The sequence below is a fragment of the Salvelinus fontinalis genome, chromosome 24 (assembly GCF_029448725.1).
Source record: "Salvelinus fontinalis isolate EN_2023a chromosome 24, ASM2944872v1, whole genome shotgun sequence".
NCBI lineage: Eukaryota > Metazoa > Chordata > Actinopteri > Salmoniformes > Salmonidae > Salvelinus > Salvelinus fontinalis.
Genome location: NC_074688.1, coordinates 28920327 through 28946420, shown reverse-complemented (window position 1 = coordinate 28946420; position 26094 = coordinate 28920327). Strand labels below are relative to the sequence as shown.

General features: G+C 43.9%; 3 protein-coding genes and 1 pseudogene across 4 annotated transcripts; 2 read left to right on the top strand and 2 right to left on the bottom strand.

The window, feature by feature from the left end:
* The first annotated feature begins 1213 nt into the window (after nucleotides 1-1213).
* LOC129822513 (dual specificity protein phosphatase 14-like) lies at nucleotides 1214-4308 on the top strand (annotated as a pseudogene).
* Nucleotides 4309-4518: 210 nt separating this feature from the next.
* LOC129822247 (DNA-directed RNA polymerase II subunit RPB4-like) lies at nucleotides 4519-7034 on the bottom strand. Its single transcript, XM_055880358.1, has 4 exons — nucleotides 6716-7034; nucleotides 6041-6221; nucleotides 5832-5927; nucleotides 4519-4885 (listed from the first exon to the last, which is right to left on the bottom strand). The coding sequence occupies exons 1-4, from the start codon at nucleotides 6789-6791 to the stop codon at nucleotides 4807-4809; spliced, it is 432 nt and encodes a 143-aa protein (XP_055736333.1). The 5' UTR covers nucleotides 6792-7034; the 3' UTR covers nucleotides 4519-4806.
* Nucleotides 7035-7355: 321 nt separating this feature from the next.
* On the top strand, nucleotides 7356-16263 carry LOC129822245 (uncharacterized). 2 transcript variants are annotated; one of them, XM_055880355.1, is made up of 4 exons: nucleotides 7356-7644; nucleotides 14142-15033; nucleotides 15144-15399; nucleotides 15655-16263. In XM_055880355.1, exons 2-4 carry the CDS (start codon nucleotides 14171-14173, stop codon nucleotides 15889-15891), a joined length of 1356 nt encoding a protein of 451 aa, XP_055736330.1. In that variant the 5' UTR covers nucleotides 7356-7644; nucleotides 14142-14170; the 3' UTR covers nucleotides 15892-16263. The 2 variants fall into 2 exon arrangements, with proteins under 2 accessions (XP_055736330.1, XP_055736331.1); XM_055880356.1 differs by having other exon boundaries at nucleotides 7641-7729.
* Nucleotides 16264-16810: 547 nt separating this feature from the next.
* Nucleotides 16811-25058, bottom strand: LOC129822246 (PHD finger protein 13-like). The gene is made up of 4 exons (XM_055880357.1): nucleotides 24636-25058; nucleotides 21193-21279; nucleotides 19188-20115; nucleotides 16811-18954 (listed from the first exon to the last, which is right to left on the bottom strand). Exons 1-4 carry the CDS (start codon nucleotides 24645-24647, stop codon nucleotides 18725-18727), a joined length of 1257 nt encoding a protein of 418 aa, XP_055736332.1. The 5' UTR covers nucleotides 24648-25058; the 3' UTR covers nucleotides 16811-18724.
* Between the last annotated feature and the right edge of the window lie 1036 nt (nucleotides 25059-26094).

The window sequence follows — 26094 nt, the reverse complement described above, 5'->3', positions numbered from 1 at the left end:
CATAATTAATTTCTTCAAGCCACACCTCGCCACACCCACCAAAAGGGAGGAAACGTACCTCAAAGTTTGTTCAAGAACGTACAACTACAGTTCATCCGTGTAGTTTATGGGCCTAGCTACATTTCTTATTCCCCCCTCTATACGCCACTTCCGGTTGAACATGCAACAATGGAGTTCGCTGTTTTGGAAAGTTTTGAAAGTCTGGTTAATAGAAAGCTACGTTTTGAGTTTGGATCCGGCGATGCGGTTGGCATTAGTTGATGGAACCGCTACTATCTGTCCAGTGATCCTGCCGACCAAGGCCGGGACTGAGGAGTCGCTTGGTGTAGCTGCTAGCTAGCTAGCTGCCTATCAAGTGTGGTGGAATATTCTATTCAAGTGAGAGAGACTTTGTCATTTCTTCAAACAATCATCTTTATTCAATATCGACTAATTATTGCAATAATGAAACCATCGACCCAACAGTCTTGACATTTGGGCCGAGAGCCTAACTGATAATGATAAAACAGAGACCTTATATAGGACTTAAAAATGCTAAGTCAGACTGGTTTCAGCTCCCATAAGCCACCTTGGTTGTCTACACAGGATGGTGTTTCACCCCCAACCCGGCTTAGTTTCCCAGATGCCAGGTAGGTGAGACAATGAGGCATTGTTCTAAACTCTTCCAGGCTCTCTCTATCTCGGGTCACACACCACATCTTGTCTATGGAATGCCAGCGTTTAGGTTTTATCACCAGTCATTGTCAGCTCAAGCCATCTCTAGCAGACTAACTGCAGGAAGCTAGAGTGGAAACCATCTCTTTACAGAAACACAGAATTAAACAGAACAGAAATGTCCTATTTGTTAAGTATTAATTGCTAACTATTAATATCAAACTAAGCAAGTAAATAGGTAGTTTTCCTATCACACAAGCTTGCTGGGTTTTCTTGAGGGCTTGAAAACAGCCCGCGACACGGTTAGCCATTGTGGCTAGAACCGCGGATTGTCCCGGGCTTGTTGCTGTCTAGATCTCTGCTGTTTGTTGTTGTTTCCAGGCTTCCCTGTGACATGTCATGTCTTGAACTGCGAGAAGTAACAGGGTAACCTATGTTGTTACCATGACAAAGACCACAGGACTGGAAAACCCACCACCGGCCCAGGCCGATAGTGGTCAAGTTCCTGAGGTTCAAGGACAAGGTAGCTGTTCTGGAAAGAGCCAAGACCTTGAGAGGAATGTACATCTTCCTATACAAGGGCTATCCTACAGCTGTGCGCCAGAAGAGGAAAGAACTTATCCCAGCCAAGAAAGCTGCCAGAGTGCGTGGGTACATTGCTTACATCTGCTATGACAGGCTCATTGTCCACCCTCCCAAAAGCCTGGAAGTGATGAGAGAGCCAAGCCTATGGGTTCGTAGCTTCAACCCCGCAGCACACACACACAAACTGATTAATGTTCAACTAAACTCAGTTGAACAATTCCTGACATTTAATCCTAGTAAAAATTACCTGTCTTAGGTCAGTTAGGATCACCACTTTATTTTAGGAATGTGAAATGTCAGAATAATAGTAGAGTGATTTATTTCAGCTTTTATTTCTTTCATCACATTTCCAGCGAGTCAGAAGTTTACATACACTCAATTAGTATTTGGCAGCATTGCTTTTAAAGTGTTTAACTTGGGTCAAACGTTTCAGGTAGCCTTCCACAAGCTTCCCACAATAAGGTGGGTGAATTTTGTCCCATTCCTCCTTACAAGAGCTGGTGTAACTGAGTCAGGTTTGTAGACCTCCTTGCTCGCACACACTTTTTCAGTTATGCCCCACACATTTTCTATAGGATTGAGGTCATTAGGGCTTTGTGATGGCCACTCCAATACCTTGACTTTTTTGTCCTTAAGCCATTTTGCCACAACTTTGGAAGTATGCTTGGGGTCATTGTCCATTTGAAAGACCCATTTGCGACCAAGCTTTAACTTCCTGACTGATGTCTTGAGCTGTTGCTTCATTATATCCAGATAATCTTCCATCCACATGATGCCATCTATTTTGTGAAGTGCACCAGTCCCTCCTGCTGCAAAGCACCCCCACAACATGACGCAGTCACTCCTGTGCTTCATGGTTGGGATGGTGTTCTTCGACCTGCAAGCATCCGCCTTTTTCCTCCAAACATAACAATGGTCATTATGGCCAAACAGTTCTATTTTTGTTTCATCAGACCAGAGGACATTTCTCCAAAAAGTACAATCTTTGTCCCCATGTGCAGTTGCAAACCGTAGTCTGGCTTTTTATGGCGGTTTAGGAGCAGTGGCTTCTTCCTTGCTGAGCAGTCTTTCAGGTTATGTTGATATAGGTCTCCTTTTACTTTGGATATAGATACTTTTGTACCTGTTTCATCCAGCATCTTCACAAGGTGCTTTGCTGTTTTTCTGGGATTGATTTGCACTTTTCGCACCAAAGTACGTTCATCTCTAGGACAGAACGCATCTCCTTCCTGAGCGGCTTGGCAGCTGCATGGTCCCATGGTGTTTATACTTGCGTACTATAGTTTGTACATATCATGGAGTCTGTTTCTGACCGTTTGAGCAGACACATGCACATTTGTGGCCTGCTGGAGGTCATTTTGCAGGGCTCTGGCAGTGCACCTCCTTGCACTAAGGCGGAGGTACCGGTCCTGCTGCTGGGTTGTTGCCCTCCTACGGCCTCCTCCACGTCTCCTGATGTACTGGCCTGTCTCCTGGTAGCGCCTGCATGCTCTGGACACTACGCTGACAGACACAGCAAACCTTTTTGCCACAGTTCGCATTGATGTGCCATCCTGGATGAACTGCACTACCTGAGCCACATGTGTGGGTTGTAGACTCCGTCTCATGCTACCACTAGAGTGAGAGCACCGCCAGCATTCAAAAGTGACCAAAACATCAGCCAGGAAGCATAGGAACTGAGAAGTGGTCTGTGGTCACCACCTACAGAATCACTCCTGTTTTGGGGGGTGTCTTGCTAATTGCCTATAATTTCCACCTTTTGTCTATTCCATTTGCACAACAGCATGTGAAATTTTTTGTCAATCAGTGTTGCTTCCTAAGTGGACAGTTTGATTTCACAGAAGTGTGATTGACTTGAAGTTACATTATGTTGTTTAAGTGTTCCCTTTATTCTTTTGAGCAGTGTACATCCACAGGTGCACCTCCAATTGACTCAAATTATGTCAATTAGCCTATCAGAAGCTTCTCAAGCGATGACATAATTTTCTGGAATTTTCCAAGCTGTTTAAAGGCACAGTCAACTTACTGTATGTAAACTTCTGACCCGCTGGAATTGTGATACAGTGAATTATAAGTGAAATAATCTGTCTGTAAACAATTGTTGGAAAATTACTTGTCATGCACAAAGTAGATCTCCTAACAGACTTGCCAAAACTTCACAAGAAATTTGTGGAGTGGTTGAAAAACATGTTTTAATGACTCCAACCTAAGTGTATGTAAAAATCTGACTTCAACTGTACATAGGATCTTCTTTTCTGGTAAGTAAGTCAAATCGCAATTAAGTAAAGATATTCACGTTTGTGCTGTACTGAACTAAAGACTTGTTTGCATCTTTTTACAATTGAATCTTGTTTCTCTGTTGCAGTGAGCCAGCCAGAAAGCTGTCAATGTCCATTACCCATGTCAGTCGCCCAGATCACCACGTCTCTGTGTAGTGTGGATGCAGTCTTCAAGCCCACCAGTATCCCCAGGAGGAACATAACTGATAGTCAGCACCACAGCAGAGCACCCCTGTCCTCTGTACGGGGGGAGGCAGCGTCTCCAGGTACCTATTGTGAACCAGCCTCACGCCCTTTTGGCCTGCCACTCACTGTTGTCGCAGTGTATCCATAACAACCAGTCAGGTAGTACACTGGTGTAGTGCACTGCAGGCTGAAGCCATACTCCTACCCTGATCATAGCTTACCAATGATGAATGAGGGGGGGGGGGGGGTGTATCACTGCACCAGGCCCAGGAGTGGATCCTGGAATACAGACCTCACAACCGATCCAACGCTGTATTTTGGAGGTAGCTGATGGAGTATGAGAAAAGGTTCTATGGGAAGAACACTGAGGATGGCTGCTACCTCCTGCAGTGTGCTGCCTGAGGCCCTGGACGGACAAGAGGCGGCTCTTTACTGTGTGAGTGGCTTATGGGGTGTCCCCCAAATGACACCCTATTCCTTATATAGTGCACTACTTCTGCCAGGGCCTAAAGGGAATAAGCTGCCATTTGGGACAGAACGAAGGCTTGTCAGATGGCTTTCTGCAATGTCTGAGAAAGTAATGAGTGCAAATAAACCTGACTGACATGTCCTAACTTGGAGACAATTACTGTGAAATAGTCTGTGGTGTCACTGGGACTCTTTTCATAAAAAAATTCTCTACCAGCAATATCCAACTATGTACCGTTTCATACGATGGCATTCATTTGAGAAAATGTGGATTGCATTTGACAAGATGAAGTGAACAACCACTTTGTATAGCAGCGAAATGAAAATAAAACAAATTGCTATGAAAAGTATTTCAGAGGTTTATTTGAAAAGTATTTACATTTAGGAATGTATGTATTCATCCTAGCTTGGTATGGTCTTCAAAATGGATATAATGAATGTACATCTGTTAACCCCCCCACAAAAAAAGTCTGATCTGGAGGTACCCATCCTGGGGAGAACAGACAAAAGCAGTGCACTATAATAGTGAATAGGGTGTCATTTGGTACTCAGTGTCCTTCTGGGTGAGTATCGGAGACCAGTATATTCTGGCATAATGGGTTTAGGTTAGAATAGGCCAGATGAGGAATTGTCCTCAGTACTGGAAACTTCTCTTGGTCTGAATGTCATCAAGGATTTGCTGGAGCTCCTCATCCTCAAATCGCCCCTCCACGCTGCAGAGAGAAAAAACAGGTTTCAGAACAAAACAGCACAACTACTGTCACTAAATGTAACCTTTATTTAACTAGGCAAGTCAGTTAAGAACAAATTCTTATTTACAATGAAGGCCTACCGGGGAGCAGTGGGTTAACTGCCTTGTTCACGGGCAGAACGACAGATTTTCACCTTGTCAGCTCTGGGATTTTATCCAGCCACCTTTTAGTTCCTGGCCAAATGCTCTAACCACTAGGCTACCTGCCACACAGTTTGGTTATACCAAACGTTTAAGTCCGATTTCCTGGTCAAGAGCCGACTGCTACCCAATCAGAGACAAGGTTTAGAGTCTGGGTTAGAGCAGGGGTTTCTAAAGTTTTTCACTCAGGCCCTCCTTCCAGCATTGGGGAACACCCCACGCCCCCCTGCGTAAGCACCACATCTATTTCTAGGGGCACAAGCTCTGTTCGTGACACAAACTGTTCACAACCCTCTTGTTGGCAGAGAGAACATGTTGAAGGTTTAAAGCTTCATTCCTGCAATTGTACACATTTTGTCATGGGGTGCAGAGAAAATGTTGCTGTTTTAAAGCTAATTTTCTTCAAATTCATTACATTTTGCCCTTTCTAATGTGTATTCATGTGATATGAGTGACTCAAACATTACAAGATATTTAAGCAAAAAAAAAAAACACGTTTTAAAAAGTTAACTGACATGGGATAGTTGATCTGGACATTCTTGACAAGTTATAAATAGCTCTCTAAGGTATGCAATGACTGACATGACAAGAGGAACTGATGATGCACTACCCACCTTCAAAATGGCACCTTGTGCACTTTCTAGAGTAAGTTGAAAACTGGACTCTTCCCCCCCCCCCCCCCCCCCCCCCCCCCCCCAGTTTGGGAACCACTGGTTTAGAGGGCTGAATATGGCAATAAGTGAGGAGACAGTAACAGCAGGTCTTACCTAGGGATGAGGGCTTTGGCCTCCTCCGCTGCTTCAGGACAAAGGTTGGCCAAACTGGCTAACTCAAACTTATGCAGCTTCTTCTGCAAGAGCAAGCTGTGGGATACAGGACAATAATTTCAGTCAACATGAAAAGTTAATGAAAACATTCACCACCATATAAATGTACATTGACTTTTATTTTTGATAGTGACAACAGTTATACTGACCTGCGAACACTGGCGATAGTTTCTCTGTTTTTGAACCGGCTGAAACGTGCAGTATAATTCAGAGTTTTCATGAAGACCTCAGATAGCTCTTGTTCGTCCTCTGCACTCTCGTTCTGCTGCTTGCGATGCTCCAGGAGCATGTGTACCTCAGAGTTTAGAAGTGTCTCCGCGTTCTCGAACTCTGAACAACGCAGGGGAGGGGTGGGTTTTAATTAAGCCATAAGGCCTGAGGGGGTGTGGATTATGGCCAATATACCACGGCTTAGGGCAGTAAAAACGGGTATTTGTATTGCTCTAATTACGTTGATAACCAGTTTATAATAGCAATAAGGCTCCTCTGGGTTGGTGATTTATTGCCAATATACCATGGCTAAGCGCTGTGTACAGGCACTCCGCGTTGCGTCGTGTTTAAGAACAGCCCTTAGCCGTGGAATATTGGCCATTAATCATCAACCTCTCGAGGAGCCTTACTGCTATTGTAAAAACTGGTTACCAACGTAATTAGAGCAGTAAAAATACCAGTGGTATACGGTCTGAAATACCAGAATTCCGGGCTCAAACCACCCAGTTTATAATTTGGAATATAGTTAGTTAGAAAAGTAGAGTAGGACAATAACTACCTTAAGTAAATCGTTATATTCAATCTAGTTAACATAAATACATTTGGATACAAACCTTTGGGGAAAAGTAGCTGAGAAGCGTCCTCCTCAATATCTCCGACAGTTGTTGTTGAACCGCCACTGGACGCCATGCTGCTTGTCACACTGAATGAATGAGCCTTCCTAGCTGCGGGTACAGTTTTTTTAAAAATGGATCAAAAAAGAACCAGCTGATATCCAGTTGCTTGCTCTGAACCAAAAATGCCGTATATCGGCGCCTTATAATTGTTTCGGCATTACAAAAACACTAGCACAACGAATCTCCAAATTCATCAAGGAAGGAAGCTGCTAGCTAAAAAAAAAAACAACTGCGTAACAATCAGCGTCTCGTCAGAAACACAAAAAAGTACTTCTGGGTCACGGAATTTCAGAGATTTTCAAAATAAAAGTCCCCCGACGTAATAGTAGAAAGGTGTCAAAAACCTGTATTTGTTCATGATATATAACAAATAATTGTCTAAACATTAACAATGATCAATATTTGTTCCTATTTAAGTGACATTTGGGTTTTAAAACATGTTCAAATGTCAAATAAATGACCCCAATGCGGATCAATGTACATATATTACATATTGGTTTATAGATTAAAAACTATTCTGGGTGCCACACAAAGTATTGCAGCGAATACTCAGTAGGGTCTGTAGAATGTATGGGCTATTTTATCTCACTTGGTGCTTTCAAGACTACTTGGAACTCAGAAAAAAACGAGGTCAAACGATGACTTCAGAAAGTCGGAGCTCAGAAAGATGGCAGAGTTTCCGACTTGGAAGTCCGAGTTGAAAGACCTCTCAAAACAATTTTTCCCAATCGGAGCTCGTTTTTTCCCGAGTTCCCAGTTGTCATTAAGGCGACAACTGACACTAGACAAGTTCGATACACAAAAACACAGACACACACAGCAGCAGCAAGCCAACAGGATGAATCTGACGTGCTTGTCATGAGAAAGTGAGTCACGTAGTAGATATTCAATTCCACCTTAGAACCAGTTTCACTTTCATACACAGCACGAGACTAGACAGAACTTCATCCGGTAAGCGAAACAAATATTTTACGCAATACCATTATTGCCTGTAATTTAATAGAAAAATAGAGTAGGACAATGATGTCCTCCGTTTATACGACCGTATAGCCTATTGACATAGGTCTGCTGTATTCTTTCTAAAACTATTCGTTTGAAACGGCCAAAAACCTAAAAGGGTTCTTCGGCTGTCCCCATATGAGAACCTTTTTGGTTCCAGGTAGAACCCCGTTGGGTTGTATGTAGAACCCTTTCCACAGAGGGTTCTACATGGAACCCAAAAGAGCTCTACTTGAAACCAAAAAGGGTTATCCTATGGGGACAGCGGAATAACCCTTTTGGAACCATTTTTTCTAATAGTGTAGGATTGCAGAACATTTTCTTCTGGACCAGAGTCAGGAATATAAATATATAAGTATGTGAAGGGTGTGTATGGACAGTATGTGAATAGAAAATGTGTGTACAGCAGTAGATGTATAGGATGAGCCATAGAATACATTACAGTTGAAGTCGGAAGTTTACATACACCTTAGCCAAATACATTTAAACGCAGTTTCTCACAATTCCTAACGTTTAATCTTTAATCTTAACGTTTAATCTTAGTAAAAATTACCTGTTTTAGGTCAGTTAGGATCACCACTTTATTTTAAGAATGTGAAATGTCAGAATAATAGTAAAAAGTGATTTATTTCAGCTTTTATTTCTTTCATCACATTTCCAGTGGGTCAGAAGTTTACATACACTCAATTAGTATTTGGTAGCATTGCCTTCAAATTGTTTAACTTGGGTCAAACGTTTCAGGTAGCCTTCCACAAGCTTTCCACAATAAGTTGGGGGAATTTTGTCCCATTCCTCCTGACAGAGATGGTGTAACTGTATCTGGTTTGTAGGCCTCCTTACTCACACACGCTTTTTCAGTTCTGCCCACAAATGTTCTATAGGGTTGAGGTCATTAGGGCTTTGTGATGGCCACTCCAATACCTTGACTTTGTTGTCCTTAAGCCATTTTGACACAACTTTGGAAGTATGCTTGAGGTCATTGTCCATTTGGAAGACCCATTTGCAACCAAGCTTTAACTTCTTGACTGATGTCTTGAGATGTTGCTTCAATATATCCACATAATCTATTTTGTGAAGTGCACCAGTCCCTCCTGCAGCAAAGCACCCCCACAACATGATGCTGCCACCACCGTGCTTCACGGTTGGGATGGTGTTCTTCGGCTTGCAAGCATCCGCCTTTTGCGTCCAAACATAACGATGGTCATTATGGCCAAACAGAACTATTTTGTTTTCATCAGATCAGAGGACATTTCTCCAAAAAGTACAATCTTTGTCCCCATGTGCAGTTGCAAACCATTGTATGGCTTTTCTATGGTGGTTTTGGAGCAGTGGCTTCTTCCTTGCTGAGCGGCCTTTCAGGTTATGTCGATATAGGACTCGTTTTACTGTAGATATAGATACTTTTGTACCTGTTTCCTCCAGCATCCTCACAAGGTCCTTTGCTGTTGTTCTGGGATTGATTTGCACTTTTCACACCAAAGTGCGTTCATCTCTGGGAGACAGAACTCGTCTCCTTCCTGAGCGGTATGATGGCTGCGTGGTCCCATGGTGTTTATACTTGCATACTATTGTTTGTACAGATGAACGTGATACCTTCAGGCATTTGGAAATTGCTCCCAAGTATGCACCAGACTTGTGGAGGTCTACACATTTTTCTGAGGTTTTGGCTGAGTTATTTGGATTTTCCCATGTTGTCAAGCAAAGAGGCAGTGAGTTTGAAGGTAGGCCTTGAAATACATCCACAGGTACACCTCCAATTGACTCAAATTATGTCAATTAGCCTATCAGAAGCTTTTAAAGCCATGACATAATTTTCTGGAATTTTCCAAGCTCTTTAAAGGCACAGTCAACTTGTGAATTATAAGTGAATTAATCTGTCTGTAAACAATTGTTGGAAAAATTACTTGTCATGCACAAAGTAGTTGTCCTATCCGACTTGCCAAAACTATAGTTTGTTAACAAGAAGTTTGTGGAGTGGTTGAAAAACAAACTTCCGAGTTCAACTGTATATACTTACAGTGCCATTCGGAAAGTATTCAGGCCCCTTGACTTTTTCCACATTTTGTTACAGCCTTGTTCTAAAATTGATTAAATAAATAAATTTCCTCAGCAATCTAGACACAATACCCAAAGCAAAAGCAAAAACAGGTAGAGGTAAACAGGTAATTTTAGCAAATGTATTAAAAATAAAAAACAGAAATACCTTATTTACATATGTATTCAGACCCTTTGCTATGAGACTCGAAATTGAGCTCAGGTGCATCGATCACCCTTATACAACTTGATTGGAGTCCACCTGTGGTAAATTCAATCGATTGGACATGATTTGGAAAGGCACACACCTGTCTATATAAGGTCCCACAGTTGACAGTGCATGTCAGAGCACCAACCGAACTATGAGGTCGAAGGAATTGTCCGTAGAGCTCTGAAACAGGATTGTGTCGAGGCACAGATCTGGGGAAGGGTACCAAAACATTTCTGCAGCATTGAAGGTCCCTAAGAACACAGTGGCCCCCATCATTATTAAATGGAAGAAGTTTGGAACCACCAAAACTCTTCCTAGAGCTGGCTGCCCCTGGCTAAACTGAGCAATCGGGCTAGAAGGGCCTTGTTCATGGAAGTGACCAAGAACCCGATGGTCACTCTGACAGAGCTCTAGAGTTCCTCTGTGGAGATGGGAAAACCTTCCAGAAGGACAACCATCTCTGCAGCACTCCCCCAATCAGGCCTTTATGATAGAGTGACCAGACAGAAGCCACTCCTCAGTAAAGGGCACATGATAGCCTGCTTGGAGTTTGCCAAAAGGCACCTAAAGACTCTCAGACCATGAGAAACAAGAGTCTCTGGTCTGATGAAACCAAGATCAAACTCTTTGGCCTGAATGCCAAGCACCACGTCTGGAGGAAACCTGGCACCATCCCTACGGTGAAGCATGGTGGTTGCAGCATCATGCTGTGGGGATGTTTTTCAGCGGGTGGGACTGTTCTCCCTGCTACCATCTCGAAGGTGGAGACAGTACAGCTGCATCAAAGCTGGAACCGAGCGACTGACAACCTAGGAGTGGCTTTGAGACAAGTCTCTGAATGTCCTTGAGTGGCAGAGCCAGAGCCCGGACATGAACCCGATCATCCGTGGCTCGGGTGGCGGCTGAGGTACTTGATAATCTTCTCAGCCTTCCTGTGACACCGGGTTCTGTAGATGTCCTGGAGGGCTGACAGTGTGCTCCCGAGGATGCATTGGGCTGACCGCACCACCGTCTGGAGAGACCTGCGGTTGCGTGCAGTGCATTTTAAGTACCCTTGCTATGATATTTCCCGACAGAATCCTCTCAATGGTTTATCTGTAGAAGTTTGTGATGGTCTTAGGGGCCAAGGAAATTTTTCAGCCTCCTGAGGTTAAAGACGCATTGTTGCGCCTTCTTCACCACACTGTCGGTGTGAAAGGACCATTTCACGTCCTCAGTTTTTTATTTTTTTATTTCACCTTTATTTAACCAGGTAGGCTAGTTGAGAACAAGTTCTCATTTGCAACTGCGACCTGGCCAAGATAAAGCAAAGCAGTGTGACACAGACAACAACACAGAGTTACACATGGCGTAAAAAATAAACAAGCCAATAACACAATAAACAAGTCAATGACACAGTAGAAAAAAGAAAGTCTATATACAGTGTGTGCAAAAGGCATGAGGAGGTAGGCAATAAATAGGCCATAGGAGCGAATAATTACAATTTAGCAGATTAACACTGGCGTGATAAATGAGCAGATGATGATATGCAAGTAGAGATACTGGTGTGCAAAAGAGCAGAAAAGTAAATAAAATAAAAACAGTATGGGGATGAGGTAGGTAGATTGGGTGGGCTATTTACAGATGGACTATGTACAGCTACAGCGATCGGTTAGCTGCTCAGATAGCTGATGTTTAAAGTTGTTGAGGGAAATAAAAGTCTCCAAATTCAGCGATTTTTGCAATTCGTTCCAGTCACTGGCAGCAGAGAACTGAAAGGAAAGGCGGCCAAATGAGGTGTTGGCTTTGGGGATGATCAGTGAGATATACCTGCTGGAACGTGTGCTACGGGTGGGTGTTGTTATCGTGACCAGTGAACTGAGATAAGGCGGAGATTTACCTAGCATAGACTTATAGATGACCTGGAGCCAGTGGGTCTGGCGACGAGTATGTAGCGAGGGCCAGCCGACTAGAGCATACAGGTTGCAGTGGTGGGTGGTATAAGGTGATTTGGTAACAAAACGGATGGCACTGTGATAGACTGCATCCATTTTGCTGAGTAGAGTGTTGGAAGCTATTTTGTAGATGACATCGCCGAAGTCGAGGATCGGTAGGATAGTCAGTTTTACTAGGGTAAGTTTGGCGGCGTGAGTGAAGGAATGCGAAATAGGAAGCCGATTCTAGATTTGATTTTGGATTGGAGATGTTTAATATGAGTCTGGAAGGAGAGTTTACAGTATAGCCAGACACCTAGGTATTTATTGTGGTGTGATGTGCACACAGAGGAATTTAAGCTTTTGACCTTCTCCACTGTGGCCCTGTCGATGTGGATGGGGGCATGCTCTCTGCTGGAGTCCACGATCAGCTCCTTAGTTTTGTTGATGTTGAGGCAGAGGTTAGTTTCCAGGCAGCACTCCGCCAGGGCTCTCATCTCCTCCCTGTTGTGTCGTCAGCAAACTTGATGATTTATTTGGAGACGTGCGTGGCCACGCAGTCATGGGTGAACAGGGAGTACAGGAGGGGGCTGAGCATCCACCCCTGTGGGGCCTCCATGTTGAGGATCAGCGTGGCAGAGGTGTTGTTGCCTACCTTCACCACCTGGGGTCGAACTGCCAGGAAGTCTAGGACACAGTTGGACAGGGAGTGGTTCAAGCCCAGGGTCCTGAGCTTAGTGATGAGCTTGAAGGCTGAGCTGTAGTCGATGAACAGCATTCTTACATAGGTATTCCTCTTGTCCAGGTGGGATAGGGCCATGTGCAGTGCAATGGCGATTGCATCATCTGTAGATCTGTTGGGGCAGTATGCAAATTGTAGTGGGTCTAGGGTGTCGGGTAAGGTGGAGGTGATCCTTAACCATTCTCTCAAAGCACTTCATGATGACAGAAGTGAGTGCTAAGGGACAATAGTAATTTAGTTCAGTTACCTTCACTTTCTTGGGTACAGGAACAATGGTGGACATCTTGAAGCAAGCTGGGACAACATACTGGGATAAGGAGAGATTTAATATGTCTGTAAACACTCCAGCCAGCTGATCTGCACATGCTATGATGATGCGGCACACAGTCCTTGTGAGCGGTGTGGCCTCACACCGTGTGGCACTCAGTGTTGTTTTCGTCGAAGTGGGCAAGGAAAGTGTTTAGCTTGTCCGGGAGCGAAGCGTCACTGTCCCCGACTTGGCTGGCTTTCCCTACCACAAACATCTCTTGTCCGAGCCGTTGAATTGCGACTCCACTTTTTCCATGTACTGTCGTTTTGCCTCATTGATTGCCTTACGTTTGTTTGTACATGTCCATGTCCCCAGTCACTTTTCCGTGGTTAAATACAGAGGTTTGTGCTTTCAGTTTTGTGCGAATGCTGCCAGCTATCCATGATTTTTGGTTTGGATAAGTTCTAATCGTCACAGTAGGACAGAACATTTCCCTGTTCGATTGATCAAAATAGTCTTGAAGCTTCCTGCTTAAGTTTCTGCCTTTAGGCAGGGAGGAGCAGCATGGAGGTGTGATCTGATTTGCCAATGGGAGGGCGGGGGAGGGCCTTGTAGCCGCCCCGGAAGGGAAAGTAACAATGGTCAAGCATGTTCTCCCCGCGTGTAGCACAGAAGAGTTTCCTCAGATTTTCTTTATTAACGTCCCCAGCTACAATAAATGCGGCCTCAGATATGCGGTTTGTAGTTTGCACAAAGTCAAGTGTAGTTCCTTGAGAGCCATCACAATGTCGGGCTTGGGGGGGAATATACACGACAATAACCAAAGAAAATTCTCTCGGGAGGTAATGCAGTGGGCATTTGATGTAAGATGTTGAGTGGATGGCTGAGCTGAGCTAGTCTGGAGAAAGAGAGAGTTGAGCTGACCAAGAGCTCACACGGTTGTGTGTGTGGCAGCCAGCCTAATGCCGCGTTCATGTCGGGAACTCTTAAATACGACCCACTTACTAGGAAACATGGGTATGATCTCTGGACCCTGATCTTTCCCACATGCTGAACTCAGACTTCATACACCACTGAAAATTGCAACAAACATGGCAATTTATTACGAACAGTAAACCATGCCACACACAGCATGTCCAGCTCTAGGAATAGGACATAGGAATGGTTTACATACCACAGTATCTTACCTCCTCTTTTTTGTATTGAATTTACAGAATACTAACTTCTTGAAACTCACGGAACCATGAGTCCCAGAAATACAAGCAAAAATGTCTCTCACGCTGACAGCTCAGCCTTAAAGAGCCCATCGAAACAAAGGCATATCAACAAAGGTTCCACCCTAAATCCCTCTAATGGCTTAGGGGACTCAGGAACCAGCAGAGCGACGGCCAGCCAGGCCAGGGAAGCAGGAGCAAACACAGACACACGTTATGCCAAGAAGAATATCCCTACTGTCAGATATCATCCTGACATCGCACAGAAGAGACCTGAGGCCCATCAGCATAGTCATAGCCCTGACAAGAGCAGCCAGGTCAGGGGTAAGCCTGTGGTCTCTCCCCCCAGGACCAATCAGGATCAAATAAAATCGAATAAAATCAGCAGATCCCCGGCCAGCCAGGCCAGGGGAGCAGGAGAAAAGACCACAGACACACGTTACGTCAAAAGGAACATCCCTACTGTCAGATATCATCCTGACATCGCAGAGAAGAGAGCTGAGGCCCATCAGCATAGTCATAGCCCTGACAAGAGCAGCCAGGTCAGGGGTAAGCCTGTGGTCTCTCCCCCCAGGACCAACCAAGTTGGGGGGAGCTCCATGGTCTCTCCCCTCAGGCCCAAAGCACTGCCCCTGGGGTTAGGTCAGAAAGTAGAGGTGGAGGCGGTGGAGCTCCAGACCCGGGGCCAGAGAGAGAACCCCAGCTGGTTCTCCTGGCGTCAGAGCCGAATCACAGCGTCGGTCGCTCACCGACTCGCCCATAGTCGCTTCGTTACTGGCCAGAGCATGACCCCGCCGGCTTCCTACCTGGCCGCCATCACAGGTCGTGGCTCCAACGTCAAGACCCGCGCCATGACCTGGGGCATTGAGCGGGAAGCCGAGGCCGTGCGGAGGTACCATCTATGGATTTACTTTAATTGTTCTGCGATTGTTTTTAAATGTTGTATTAAATGTTGTATTCTGTGGCTGTAATGAAGTACAATCTCATTTCTTTTTATCTCAGATATCAGAGCCTGAAGAGCAAGGCCCTGGGCCGGGCGGTGAGGGTGCAGGAGTGTGGCTTGTTCATCGACCCCCAGCGCCCCTGGCTAGCAGGCAGTCCTGATGGCATCGTAGAGGACCAAAGGACCGGCCAACGGCTGCTCTGCCTAGAGGTCAAGTGTCCCTACAAGCACCGTCAGAACACTGTAGCCCAGGCCTGTAGAGAGGACCCAGCCTTCTGCCTGACGATACAGGACCAGGGGGAGGAGGGGGAACAGGTTAGTTAAGACATGTTGTTTGTTGTATCATTGTACCCCCTAACTTGGGCTATACCAAGCTTTATTTAATTTTTGTTCAAACATACTATCATAATAAAGGCATTTTAATTATTTGAAGAATGCCTTGTCTTGGTCTCCCTTGTTTTTGATGACCAGTTAGTGACCAACCCCTTAACCAAAGAGCACCTTCAATCTATAAAGATCTACCTACTAGTGTATTCTAGCAGCACTTCCCAATTTTTCATTTCTCTACAGGGGAGGTACCATCTGAAGCCAGACCACAGCTATTTCACCCAGATCCAGTGCCAGCTGGCGGTGACAGGGTTAACCCAGGCTGACCTAGTGGTGTTCACCCTGAAGGAAACAGCCATTGTCCCGGTGACCTTTGACCCTGTGTTCTGGGACGACACCCTGGCCAAGCTGGAGATGTTCTACACCGATGCTGTCCTGCCCTACATCAGAGACTTACCAGATATGAGGCCGGAGGAGTAGCTAGCTTGTTCAGGATGTGACTAGCTGGTTCAGGATGTCAGATATGGAAGTCCTGAGACAAACTGTAGTTGTGTCTGTGTTAAAGGACTGGTCTGGGTTGTGTCTGTGGTAAAGGACTGGTCTGGGTTGTGTCTGTGGTAAAGGACTGGTCTGGGCTGAGTCTGGTAAAGGACTGGTCTGGGTTGTGTCTGTGGTAAAGGACTGGTCTGGGCTGTGTCTGTGGTAAAGGACTGGTCTGGGCTGTGTCTGTGGTAAAGGACTGGTCTGGGTTGTGTCTGTGGTAAAAGGCTATGGCGACTGCAGGCTTGGAGACTTTAACCTATTACTTTACTGTCAAATATTTGAATGTAAATAAACCATGCCTGCCTTACATCTCAGATACCTGGAGCTGATTTCATGTGAGCAGAGATCATCCTATTACTGAACAAAAATATAAACACAACATGCAACAATTTAAAAATATTTGACTGATTTCAAAGAAGGAAATCTGTCATTTTAAATAAATGAAAAGGGCCTAATATATCGATTTAACATGACTGGGCAGGGGCACAGGCCCACCCACTTAGGAGACAGGTCCACCCACTGGGCTGGTGTGGTTACACGTGGCCTGCAGTTTTGAGGCCAGTTGGACATACTGCCAAATTATCTAAAATGACGTTGGAGGCGGCTTATGGTAGATAAATGAACATGAATTTCTCTGGCAACAGCACGCTCCCTCAAAACATGATACATTGTGTTGTGTGACAAACCTCACATTTTAGAGTGGTCTTTTATTGTCCCCAGCACCCAGTGCATCTGTGTAATGATCATGCTGTTTAATCAGCTTCTTGATATGCCACACTTTTCAGGTGGATGGATTATCTTGGCAAAGGAGAAATGCTAACCAACAGGGATATGAAGAAATTTGAGAGAAATAAGCTTTTTGTGCTTATGGAAAGTTTCTGGGATATTTTATTGAATCTCATGAAACATGGGACCAACACTTCACGTTGCGTTTAAATTTTTGTTCAGTATATATGATCAACAGTAGTGTAGCAGCTGACAGGAAGTTGTGCTGGAGATCGGTTGTTTAAATAGGCACTGGAAGAATACTTGCTTTATAATGGTGATGCTTTTTAAATGTATTTAACCTTTATTCAACTAGGCAAGTCAGTTAAGAACAAATTCTTACTTACAATAACGGCCTACCCTGGAACAATTGTGCCACCCTATGGGACTCCCAATCACAGCTGGATGTGATGCAGCCTGGATTCGAACCAGGGACTGCAGTGATGCCTCTTGCACTGAGATGCAGTGCCTTAGACTGCTGCGCCACTCGGGAGCCTTACTCCATTAAAACCAGACAAAACCATATCTGGTCTGGTGACTGATGTTGTGTACAATATACTAAATAATATGTAAACCGTATAGAACACAGATGAGACTGAGTTAGTCCTTTACTACTGCATGTGTCAGATATAAGATATAATAAACAACTCTAAAAAGCAAACTATTTACATCTTACTAAAGGTTTACCATCTGATATACACCGAGTGTGACAATCTTATACATCAAATGGCAACAACTGTGGAAATAACTGAAAATGCATATTTAGAGAAAGTAGTCCCCAGAAACCTGTCTATGGGTCTCAAATGGCACCCTATTCCCTACGTAGTATTGTACTAAGTAGTGAATTGAACATACTAGTGTAGATGAGCCAAGGCAGGCCCTTAGGTTCAGTGATGCACAAATGAAGAGATAGGTGGAAGGAGGGAGTAATTAAGGGAGGAAGGAAGATATGGGTGGGTGGCAGAATGGAGGGGTGGGGGTAAATGAGATTAGCATGTGAGAAGATGTTATGTTCTCACCACAACAATAACAGCAGACCGTTACCAAACACATTCCTCTTTCACCCCTGCCCTCACTCCATTCCCCCAATCCCTCTTTCTCACTCTCCTGTAGCCTCTCATTCCTTCCTGAGTAGACATGATTGTCTGTGAATGCATGGACATTGTACTGTTCTGGGGAGAGTGATAGGATCTTACAATGCCTGGATAGGTATTAAGTATCAGCTAGCCACATATGTTATAACAATCTGGTGCCCAACGGCACAGTTGATGTGGCACGCAACCATTGGTTGATGAATGTAACATCTGAGCAGGTGAACACAACCATAGACTCATGGACTCATGTTGCCATTCACCGGTTGCTACATTGTACATTTTACTGGAATGTAAAGTGTTTGTGTTGATAGTTTGACTGTTTTCTTATTTTATTTTTTAAATGTATATTTATTGTAAATAAACCCAGTGTCCTGGGTCGTGTTCATTAGGCACAAAATGGAAGAAAAAGGACCGAAACAGGGAGGACTACCTGGACTTGTCCAATAACAGAAGTTAATTTACTTTTTTTGTGTCTTACTGAACACAACCCTGGTGGCGGTTTTTGCAGATTGAAAAAGTGGACCAGCATAGAACTTAGAACTTGATGCTCACTAGTGGTCAACGTCCCAAATGGCACCCTAAATAGGGCTCTGTTCAAAAGTAGTTCACTATATAGGATACCTAAGTCAGTTGAACAACTGAATGCATTCAACCGAAATGTGTCTTCAGCATTTAACCCAACCCCTCTGAATCAGAGAGGTGCGGGAGGCTGCCTTAAATCGACATCAACAGCGCCCGGGAAGCAGTTGTTGTTTGGGGTTGCTACATAGCTCAAGGGCAGAACAGCAGATTTTTCCACCTTGGGGATTCAAACCAGTGACCTTTCGGTTACTGGCCCAATGCTCTTAACCACTAGGCTACCTACTGCCAATTGGGACGCAGACAATGAACCAGCTGGTGCTATATAGTCTCTAGTCGCTGAAGCGTTTGCGGGGGGCGATCCGCGCCCGGTTGGAGCGTCTGATGTTGGTCTTGGTATCTCGGCAGGGCTGGCAGGTGAAGACTTCAGGAACGTGGGTGCGGCGGATCTTAGCGCAGGACAGGTGCACCCAGGTGCCACACTCACTACACTCTATCATGGGCCGACCCGCAAATGGCTTCAGGCAGAAACAGGTGATCAGGTCCCACGAGTCGTCCTCATCTGAGAAGAGAGAAATCGAAGAGAGACGTTATATTAAACACAGTCTCAGATTTAAACGATCAATGATGGTTGTAGATGGTGATGAGGTAATGAGTGAACTGTGTCCAAAACTGCACCCTGTTCCCTATTACTTTTGACCAGAGCCCTACTAGGGTCCTGGTCAAAATGTATGCAAGAGGAGAGTGTGCCATTTGGGATGCTTCTTTAGTCTCAGGTGGGGTTCCTCTACTCACCCTCCATCTTGCGGTTGTCTGCAGACGTGTCCTCTCCATCGCTCCCTCCCTGGTCTGTCTGGTAGTTGCTCCCTCCATGGTCCCGGTCCTGGTCGGGGCTGCTGCCCTCCTCTGTGTGGTAGCCTGTCTCTTGGTCTTCAGCTAGCTGACCTCTCAACCTCCTGTCCATCACCATCCTCAGGATATCTGACCTCTGACCCCTGTCTATGCCTCCTTCACTCTCAGACCCCTCCCAGCTCTCCCGCGACCTCTTCTCTTCCTTTCTTCTCTTTTTTTCTCTGTCTCCCAGCCTGTGAGGACTGCTCCTCTCCGTCTCACAGCTTGCCATTGTCATGTCAACTGGCTGCTCTGTCACTTCCTGTTCTTCACTTCCTTTCTTCTGAGGGGTTGTAGCGTCGCTCTTCTTCCCAGCCGACCCGTTGGGGTCTGGTGTGTCTGTCTGACCGTCGTTGGTCTTGTTCCTGTGGTCAGACAGAGAGCTGCTGGGGGTGGCTTCAGGGAAGAGTTGAGCTTCAGGGAAGAGTTGAGTCAGGGAAGATTGGGGAAGTTTACAGTCATGGTCACGTTTGGGATCTGTCAGAGGATGTGTTTTGTTGTCAGTAGGACAGCTGTTGTGGTTGGTCCATCCAGACTGGGGCTGGTGCTGCTCATGGATCTCTGGCGTTCTGCTGACCGTTGATCTAGGGGCAGCATGTTTCGTATTGGGAGACTTCTTGGCACTTCCTCCTCTAGGCTTCTTCTCCCCCTGACCAGGCCCGACTGGCTTCCTGTCTGACCTCCTCTTCACCTCCTTCCCTTCCTCCTTCTGGCTCCGAGCAGAGGAGCCACAGTCTGAGGTAGGAGAGGACTGGTAGGCCCATGGACTGGTACTGTGGCTGGTGCTGCAGGGGTTGCTGTCCCTGGGCTTGCTCTCACTACACCACCACTCCTACAGGGGGATAAATCACCATGGAAATACAACAGCAGAACTGGGGACATTATTCAACAGAAATATACTGAACAAAAATATAAAAACGGAACATGTAACAATTTAAACATTTTACTGAGTTACAGTTCATATGAGGAAATCAGTCAATTGAAATAAATTCATTAGGCTCTAATCTATGAATTTCACATGACTGGGCATACAGATATGCATCTGTTGGTCACAGATACCTTAAAAAAAGGTAGGGGTGGGGATCAGAAAATCAGCTAGTATCTGGTGTGACCACCATTTGCCTCATGCAGCGCAACACATCTCCTTCGCATAGAGTTGATCAGGCTGTTGATTGTGGCCCATGGAATGTTTTCCCACTCCTCTTCAATGGCTGTGCGAAGTTGCTGGATATTGGTGGGAACTGGAACACACTGTCATACACGTCGACCCAGATCATCCAAAACGTGATCAATGGGTGAGAATGCTGACCATGGAAGAACTGGGACATTTTCAGCTTCCAGTAATTGTGTACAGATCCCTACGACATGGGGCTGTGCATTATCATGCTGAAACAGGAGGTGATGGCGCCGGTTGGACTTACCGCCAAATTCCCTAAAACAACGTTGGAGGCGGCTTATGGTAGAGAAATTAACATTGAATTCTCTGGTAACAGCTCTGGTGGACATTCCTGCAGTCAGCATGCCAATTGCATGCTCCCTCAAAACTTGAGATGTGTGGCATTGTGTTTTATGACAAAACTGCTCATTTTAGAGTGGCCTTTCATTGTCTCCAGCACAAGGTTCAACAGTGTAATGATCATGCTGTTTAATCAGCTTCTTGATATGCCACACCTGTCAAGTGGATTGGATTATCTTGGCAAAGGAGAAATGCTCACTAACAGGGATGTAAACAAATGTTGTGTACAACATTTTGAGGATCTTTTATTTCAGCTATGAATCATGGCACCAACACTTACATGTTGCATTTATATATTTTTTCAATGTAGAAACAATAAGACATCAATTTGGTGTTAATAAGCTACATCTCAGTCTTAATTGAACAGGAGAAAACTGTGTTTTACCAACCTACCTCTGTTTGATAGGGGATGTATCCAGCGTAGGCCAACACAAAGGTGCAAAACTGGTTGAAGTCTTCCACAGTGCGTTTTCTCTTTCTCTGCGGAAACAAACACCTTGTTATTATAGACCATTAATAACCACATAGCATGTGCCGAGTACCTCCAATCCATGCAACTGACCCGTAGCACCGGGTAGGCAGAGTGTGCACATTTGAGACCATTCCATTGGTCTTGAAAGCAAACTCCGTCTACTCGGTGCATCCAGCGAGCTGAAACAAACGCACCTAAGTGCAATAGTAAACTGCCATGAGTCAAAGCGCGGGAGGCGCTGTCACACCGACCAACCAACCAGTTGTAGGCTAGCCTACACTTCGTTCGGTCGACAACATCAAGACAGTTATAACAGACAAACCCGCTGTGTGAAAGCAGGCATCATAGTAATGATACAGCGATTGCCAACTGATTTAGAATGTCAGGGCCCACGCCTTTTGAAATGTAAACGTTATTAACCTGGATAGATGGTGGGACTGACCCGGTGTGGCCAAGAGAGAATCCTATACTGGAACAACAGCTATATATCCTAGAAGTGATCAAGTTCAAACAAAACTAGAAAAGTACATTACCTGAAGAAAATGTGGTGTGCTTGTTAGCTTGTTTTAAAGTATTTGTGGTTGTGAAATAAGTTATAGTAATGGTAGTGAATGGTTATAGTTAAAAATGTAGGTAGATGGAAAGATTGATTGAAAGGATAAGATATGATAGCCTGAACATGTGAAAGTTGGTTTGGCGGCTTGATCGGTTAAAGAATGACCGTTTGTGGGATAGTTTACGCTAATTTATGCAAATGTTTATAGCTAATCAAGATTTTTTATTTATTAAATGAGGATAGCTTGAACATTATAAGGTTGGTTTGGCGTGTCTAGCTTGAACGGTTCAAGAGTTGCTGTTGGTGAGTTATTTTATGCTAATTTATAGACATTTATGTAGCTATAGTTGATAAAGATTTTAAAATTAGGATAGCCTGAACATTTTAAAGTTAGTCTTTAGGAGCAGGACCATTTTGAATAGCAACCTCTGTAGTCCTATGGTTCTCATTCAAACCCATGTTAAATTATGCAAATCTTAAATGGTTATAGGTGAAAAAGTATCAATATGAAATTAAAAAAGTAATATGTTTAGGAAGGTCATAAAAAACATTTATTTCAAAAGAACAGAATAGCATGTTTTAAGTTGTATTTATCTGTGCTTTATAGCAGAGGCTATGAAATCAACTTGTTCATTTAGCAGACTTATATTCCCTTGCCCTACCACAGTCAAAACATTTTACAGTAAAAATGTAATGGAAACAAGAAAGGATATTTATTGCTGATTGTCGCCAGTACTCACATGAGGAACGCACCGGTATGGAGCCTCAGTTATTCTAGGAAAAAGTCATACTTTGAAACAGACAATCTGCCAATTTGTAGAGTTGTTTGGCAAAAATAGGTTAATTAAAAACCTTGAAATCTGCTCTTTCTGACAGGGTATAGCAATCAAAACGACTGGCCTGCATGGACCTCTGTAGACTGAAATGGAAGTGCTATTTCGTAAGCCCCGGTCCCTTCTTTTCCAATGCATTGGTGCATTGGTCAACGCATAATGCGCTGGTCATCAGCCTCTTCATAATCAATTGATAACATTGTCACCCATCAGACTATTGGCAATTTAATAATTATTATAATATGTTTGAAATTAGTTTCAATATAGTTTAGGTCAACTGTTGTCTTAGTCAGAAAATACACTATAATCTTATTTTAGTATTTACACTTTTGGATCAATCAATACATTCTGTCTAATTACAATTTACATTTGGTGTCCTGAGGTTTCTTATGACACATTTTAACAAAATACATCCATTCATTTAGAAATTTATTGTTTATTATGGAATATTTACACAATTGAAATAACAACTGATTCAAGACCATTCTAGTAGTTATGGATTTCCGGCGTGCTGACTTAATAATATATATTTTATTTTACTGGGCAAGTCAGTTAAGAACAAAATCTTATTTTCAAAGACAGCCAAGGGTTAACTGCCTTTGTTCAGGGGCAGAACGACAGTTTAAAACATTGTCAGCTTGGGGATTCGATCTCGCAACCTTTCGGTTACTAGTCCAATGCCACCAGGCTACCTCCTGCCCCTTAGCAGTTTAAGCGCTAGAGCGAGTGGAATAATAATAATAACAATATGAGTATATAAGACATCTAGAGTTGTGCTTTGAAAGAACCCACAACTTTAGGCTAAGATTATTTTGACAAACTTTCAAAAGGCCTGACACTGGAATGACAAAATGGACAGCCCTTCAAAACCGTGTAGCCAAACAGCCTACAACGCATGAAAATGTAGCCTAGCCCAAGAAAGTCTCGCGAATATTGCATAGACAGACAGACCTGTGTTGATATACATAGGCTATTGCAACACTGTCGCAACTCGATTGGACATCGTGTATTACTTAATAGCAACATTGTATCGGAGTGTGTAAAGCGGGGGCTAATGGGGGAGGGGAGGAAACGAGGGCTGAAACAGACTGTAGGTGCACCTAGAACAGAAACACTGACAACGAAGCCGGTCTCGGTTGTTTCTCGGCGCGCCAACGGTAGACTAGTCGTCATTTCAACAAGACAACTGTTCGTGTATAGGCTGGCTAGCCGTATTGTCATTATCATCCCATCCGAGATGACAGTCAGGAAAAAAAAAATCTACTTCATGTCTGTCTCTACACCGGGGTCGTCTGCATAGGAAGTGATCAACGCATAAGAGACAAACTGTTCCAAAAAATCAATCAAATAATCCTCTACTGTCCTTAAAAGTAATTGTATCTAAAGATGGCGACGAAGATGTAATTTCATCGTAACATGATTGCTGGGCGGTCACCAGAGAAACATGACAGTGGGTCAGACTGTTGAAGCAGGCTAGTAAAATGTAACCTTCACTTCACCAAATAGTTTCTCTAAATTAGAGAGCTTAATCAGATGGCATCCTAGTCTACTCAATGATCAAATTTTTCATTAACATAAAGTTGCGATTGTAAATCAATGAACGGAGTGCCAAATATTTCAGCGACACAATAGAATTCCTCCTGACATGGCTTCTGTAGTCTAGCCTAGGCTACACACACTCGATGCTGCGCAGGAAAAAAAATAAGTTGTGTCAACGTTTTCTGGACACCCAATAAACTAGTGGTCAGGTTTCACACGAAATGCAAATAAAAGAGCATCCATCGTCGTCGATGTTTTTTCACTACCATAATTTAAAGGTGTTTGATTCATTAGGCTACGCGGAAAGAACGTTGTCGTATCCAAGTCGCGCGCCCTGGACACGCCACAACAAGCTTGCAACCTACACGGAAACTTGTTTGTTCTTACCACTTCGGAAAACATTTACCAACAATGTAGGCTAATAAACCATACATACCTGGGTTAACATTGTTGTATGTCTCTGCAAACAAAATGCTGAGGGTGAGGTCTTGTTCTCCTTGCTCGGCTGTAGCCTTGTCCTGATCTTCAATCGACGAAATTAGGTATTTTAGGATAACAAATCTCGATGTTCTAGTTACAACACGTTCGTTACAACAGACAACATTTAGCTACTAGACATTCTAGCATTGTCAGCAACGATGTTGTTTGATTCACAAAATGTTTAATGATAAACCAGTGGTCTGAGAATGCAGACTAAGAGCGAAAATGTACTGTTCTTTGGTAGTCTCTCTACGAACAATTGTCTTTGTCGCTGCCGCGCAAGCTGTCCTATGATATAAAAAGCAACGAAAAGTACACTGACTCGTGACGGTGGGAGATCCGCGAAACGATCACATTCTATTAGTGACATCAGTCCCCGGAGCAGGACAGGACCGCTTTAACTCAAAAGAGGAGGGTAACTCCCGTTTCCTAGATGGTTGAACGAATATTGTCTAAAATAACTATTGGAGTACAAGAAATATGCGTTATAAATTGTAGCACAATATTATAATACTATAACACATTTGCATGACGCAACTAAAAACAAAACTTACTACATATAGCGTATCCTTTGTGGAACACCCCTGTCCAGTCAGATGGTTGAGTCCGTCCGTCATCTAGTAAGACACTGAACAGTAGGATATATTATCATATCTCCCGCGAAAAGTCGGCAACTGATCATGAAGCACAGGTGCCCTCATTCAATTTTAACTGATTTGAAGTTGCATGTTTTTAACTTTTAGAAAGTCACTGTGAGCCATGTAAAATCATAATTTCATTATGTTTATGTCAAATGGTTAGCCTTCTGCGCAAGTATTTACAAATATTTCAAAATTACAACATGGTGTTTGGCTAGTCAAGCCTACTCTGGCACAAAAACATTCCATAGTCTACCAGTAGAGGGTGTTGTAACACTTGTTACCTGGGACAGTAGCCTCTCACTCTCACTTTTAAAATAGTGAAGGCAGGCCCAGTCCACTTACACTGAAAATAAAGACAGAAAACCTGCACACAGAAAAATGCTTTAATAGATCCTGCCCGCAATAGATGACATGTCAACTGCCTTGGTCAGGTGATCAGACATGTCCAGAAACAACTAAGGCAAGTCTGTGGGTCAGAAGACTTAGAAACCTCTACTGTTACTTTGAACCCAAATAGCATTCTTGAGAATAGAAAATGTTTTAAATAAATATATAACATAAAATGTGATAAAATGAATAAATACTTGAGATATGACTAAACATAATTTATTTCATTGATGCGGAGTGCAACTTTTAGTCCCAGTGTGTGTGTGTATATGTGTGTGTGCGCGCGTATGCACTCGTGTGTGTGTGTTACGTGTCCCTCCCCAGGGGTCTCTGTATCTGCGGAGTGGCATTGGTGTCACTTCCCCACCCACTGTGGTACACCTGGAC